The sequence below is a fragment of the Cebus imitator genome, unplaced genomic scaffold (genome assembly GCF_001604975.1).
Source record: "Cebus imitator isolate Cc_AM_T3 unplaced genomic scaffold, Cebus_imitator-1.0 Scaffold45, whole genome shotgun sequence".
NCBI classification, from domain to species: domain Eukaryota; kingdom Metazoa; phylum Chordata; class Mammalia; order Primates; family Cebidae; genus Cebus; species Cebus imitator.
This window is the reverse complement of record NW_016107360.1, coordinates 10,467,400-10,472,120: the sequence shown is the minus strand read 5'-3', so window position 1 is coordinate 10,472,120 and position 4,721 is coordinate 10,467,400. Positions and strand designations below refer to the sequence as shown.

At 41.8% G+C, this 4,721-nt stretch overlaps 1 protein-coding gene across 2 annotated transcripts in view; it reads right to left on the bottom strand.

Annotated features, from left to right (window-relative positions):
- CBX3 (chromobox 3) overlaps nucleotides 1-4,721 on the bottom strand; it is a 13,157-nt gene that overhangs the window by 3,756 nt on the left and 4,680 nt on the right. For both annotated transcript variants that reach the window (XM_017527018.2, XM_017527020.2), the window contains exon 4: nucleotides 2,266-2,428. In XM_017527018.2, the coding sequence (XP_017382507.1) occupies nucleotides 2,266-2,428 (163 nt within the window). The remainder of the gene's footprint in view (nucleotides 1-2,265; nucleotides 2,429-4,721) is intronic.

Sequence of the window (4,721 nt, the reverse complement as noted above, 5' to 3'; positions counted from 1 at the left end):
AAAAAAAAAAAAAAAACAACTCTCTGGATCCCCAATAATTTTCTAGCATATAATGAGGCCTTGAGACCAAAAAGTTTGAGAACTGATACTAATAAATACTTTATTCCTATCATTTTTTTTTTTTTTTAGATGGAGTTTCACTCTTGTTGCCCAGGTTGGAGTGCAATGGCGCCATCTTGGCTCACCACAACCTCCGCCTCCCAGGTTCAAGTGATTGTCCTACCTCAGCCTCCCAAGTAGCTGGGATTACAGGTATGCGCCAATTTTTATTTTTAATAGAGACAGGGTTTCTCCATGTTTGTCAGGCTGATGTCGAACTCCCAACCTCAGATGATCTGCACGCCTTGGCCTCCCAAAGTGCTGGGATTTCAGGTGTGAGCTACCACGCCCCACCGCTATCAGAGTTTTATATCAATGTGACAGGCTCTGGAGTCACAGTGCCTGGGTTAGAATGACGGGCCTACCCTGCTCATGAGCTGTGTGGCTTTGGGCAAGTTAATTAACCTCTTTGTGGTAAGGCTAATAAAGTAGAACTTTAGTATCTACTACATAGGTATTTCACAGCACATGAAATGCAAATGATTTGGAACACAGTATGGCAAATGGTAACAGCTCAAAAAGTACTGTTAAAGTTGTGCTTGATTATCTAATAATTTTTTGAAACAGGTTTTGCTCTGTTGCCCAGGCCAAAGTGCACTGGCATGATCACAGCTCACTACACCTTGATCTCCCAGGCTCAAGCAACACTTCTGCCACAGCCTTCCAAGTAGCTAAGAATACTAGGCATCCACCACGTCTGACTGATATATTTTTTTTCTTTGTAGAGATGGGGTCTTACTACGTTGCCCAAACTGGCCTCCAACTCCTGGGCTCAAGCGATGTTCCTGCTTTGGTTTCCCGAAGTGCTGGGATTACAGGTGCAAGCCACTGTGCCTGGCCAAAACCGTGCTTCTGTTGAGCATGGGATTTACTTTCAGAACCAAATTATGTAGTCAATTTCGTTTCTTCATCCGTAAAATAGTGACTATACCTATGACCTTATACAATGAGTTGTCATGAAGGTTGGAATTCTTGGCTTCTAGTTCAAATGATCAAGTTTCAAATCCCAAGTCCTTACCAATTAATATGTATTGTCTGTTCAGTGTCAGAGCCTAGAATCTAATTCAGCACCAAGATGTCTCCCCGAATTGCCATACTAGATCAGCAGGCAAGACAAGAATAATCTACTTTTACAGTCAAGGGTGGAAGCAAGAAGTTACCTGACTTCCTGAAGCCACAGAGATATAAGTGAAGCAAAGTTTGGACCAAAGCATACGTATACTGAAGGAACTAAATAACTCAATTCATGCCAAGAATGTAATAAGTTTTTATTATCGAAGATTATATACTTCAAAATCAGTGCATTGTTTGGCAATACAAAGATGACATGCTAGTACTTTTTGACAGTTGATGCCATTAATGAACTGTAATCAGAAAGTTCTATTTGCATTGTTCTTACTGTAATGCAAAGGCTTTCAATAATCCAATATTAGTATTGTTTGTACTAAAGATTCCTAGCCTTAATCACAGGTAATGGGATGGATCAGGGATCAACTCCATGAAACTAAGAAAAATTGCCTAAGTGGCATAAGCACTTACTGCACATTTACACAATGTAGACTAAACCACACCTATCCTTATTGTCCTAAGTATTAAAATATTTAAAGTACAATTAAGAGGCCTTTTAGAAAAGTATTTGAGGTTTTTTTTTTTTTTTTTTTTGATGGAATCTTGCCCTGCAGTCTCTCTGTCGCCCAGTGGCATGATCTTAGCTCCCTGCAACCACCACCTGCCAGGTTCAAGCGATTCTCCTGCCTCAGCCTCCTGAGTAGCTGGGATTACAGGCATGTGCCACCACGCCTGGCTAATTTTTGTATTTTTAGTAGAGATGAAGTTTCACCACGTTGGTCAGGCTGGTCTTGAACTCCTGACCTTGTGATCCACCCACCTTGGCCTCCCAAAGTGTTGGGATTACAGGCTTGAGCCACTGTGCCCGGCCTGAGATTTTAAAAATCAAACCATCAGACCGGCACAGTGGCTCACGCCTAGAATCCCAGCACTTTCCGAGGCTGGTGGATCACCTGAGGTCAGGAGTTTGCACTGTGGGGGGAGGCTGCAGTGAGCCAAGACTGTGCCACTGCACTCCAGCCTGGGCAACAAAATCAATCAATCAAGCCATCAACCTTTTACAAAAGGACAAGCTGCTGGGCAATATTGTATACTTACAGCATCTCTTTTCTTCTTTGATTTGCTGTCATCAGATTCACTGTCAGACAAAGATTTTCTTTTTGTACCATCTTTTTCTTTGCCAGCTTTTTGAGAATTAAGAAATGCTTCAATCAACTCTGGACAATCTAAATTTTCTTCAGGTTCCCAAGTATTGTCAGCACTGTTAAAAAAAAGATAAAAAATGAGATTCAATTAAACATGATTCATCCCCATTATCCAGATCCATTTTAATAGACACCTGGGGAAATAAAAAGTCCTCTGTACTGCAGATACTAATCATTTCCTCCTTCCCTACATTTTATTTCTCCACACCCCCGAAGCAGGGTCTTGCTTTGTTGCCCAGACTGGAGTGCAGTGATGCGTGAAGATTTCAACTCCTGGTCACGAGATCCTATGCCTCAGCTCCCTCTCCCCACCCACCCAGTAGCTGGGACTACAGGCATGCACCACCATACCCAGCTAACTTAAAACACTTAAAAAAAAAAAAAAAAAAAAAATGGAGAAGGGGTCTCTCGCTTTGTTGGCTAGGCTGGTCTTGAATTCCTGGTCTCATGTAATCCTCCAGCCCTGGACTCCCAAAGTGCCAGAATTACAGTTGTTAGCCACTGCACCCAGGCTCGACAGTCTTGAGAGAAATCTGCTATTTTACCTCCAAGTTAAGTAAACCACACTGTAACAGAATAATTGAAACAGCTGAACAATTGCAAATTGCCAATTCCCGCCCCAAATTAGTAAGTATGTCATATCATGTCTAGGGTTGGGACTTCCAATGCCATGTTTTAAGACAAAATTTGTGATTCCGAAGCATTAGACATTTTCAATTTTTGCTGGCTGCTCAAATTGGGAAATGGTATAGAGTGGGCTGGTAAACCAAAAGCTAAATCCAGTCTTTTGCATGGTTTGCAAACTAAAAACATTTTTACATTTTTAAATGGTTGGAAAAATATTTCAAACTAAATTATACATCATTTGAATTTTGGGACCCACAAATGAAATATCATTGGAACACATCCACGCTCATCCGTTTAGACGAGCAGGGATGTAGAGACAAGACCTGTGGCCCACAAAGCAGAAAATAATTACTATATGACACTTTAGGGGGAAAGGTTGCTGACCCCTGATATAACATAAGGGTGAGATGACTTTCTATGGATTTTTTAGAGTTGCTGTAAAAAAAGAAAATGAGTATCAATTAATAGATGTGAAAGTAAGATCACCCTGCACCAGCAACAGGCTTGCCAACTTCATGCTCTGGTCCAAAAAAATCTTTACCGAACTAGGTGTGATGAAGTTAGTAATTTTAGGGATGCTGAGGTAGCTAGATCATGAAGTCAGGGGATTGAGACCAGCCTGATCAACATGATGAAACCTCATCTCTACTAAAAAAAAAAAATACAAAAATTAGCTGGGCATGGGAGTGGGTGCCTGTAATTGCAGCTGCTCAGGAGGCTGAGGCAGTAGAATTGCTTCAACCTGGGAGGCAGAGGTTGTAGTGCGCTGAGATGGCGCCACTGCACTCCAACCAGCCTGGGCAACAGAGACTCCTGTCTCATTAAAAAAACAAACAAAAAAAGAAAACAGTCTTCTACATTACCTATTACATTGCACATGGCATGTGCAGTATAATTATGCTAGTGGCCTGAAGTTTTGGGAGAAGAAAGAGGGAAGAACCCATCCATTTCCAAATGTTTTGATGGGTAAAAATAACTTTTCATGTTTCATGGGCTTAAAAAAGTACGGACTTATGATACATACTAAATTTCAACTAAGAATACTGGAGGATAAAACAGGCAAACCTAAATCTCCCATTCAACTCATATTCCCAAACTGCCATGCATTAAATGTGAAGAGGAGTGGAAGCAGGAGATAACAGATATGCGAAGCCCAATCATTTGACTATCATATGCTCCATCTCTAGCATGCTCAGGAAATTGATCTCCACCTATCCATTTTTAATTGTCACTGCCTATGGAGCTTTGTGGTGTTAAGGGGGAAGATACCAAGCAGATAAGCACAACATACCCAACTGTTAAAAGTATGTAATTTCTGCATGTTCAAGTTATTCACATTTTATGAATAACTAACATCATCAAGAATAATGAGAGCAATTCCTAACAAAGAACACAAGGAACCAGAGAGCTTAAAAAATGCCCAGGCTTGATGGGCGCGGTGGTGCACGCCTGTAGTCCCCTACTTGGGAGGCAGAGGTGGGAGGATTACTTGAGCCCAGGAGTTCTGGGCTGTAGTGTACTACGCTGATCAGGGGTCCGCACTAAGTCTGGCATCAATATGGTGACCTCTTGGAAGTGGGTGACCACCAGGTTGCCTAAAGAGGGGTGAACCGACCCAAGTACGAAACGGAATGGAGCAGGTCAAAACTCCTGTGACGATCAGTAGTGGGAATGCGCCTGTGAATAGCCACTGCACTCCAGCCTTGATAATATAGTGAGACC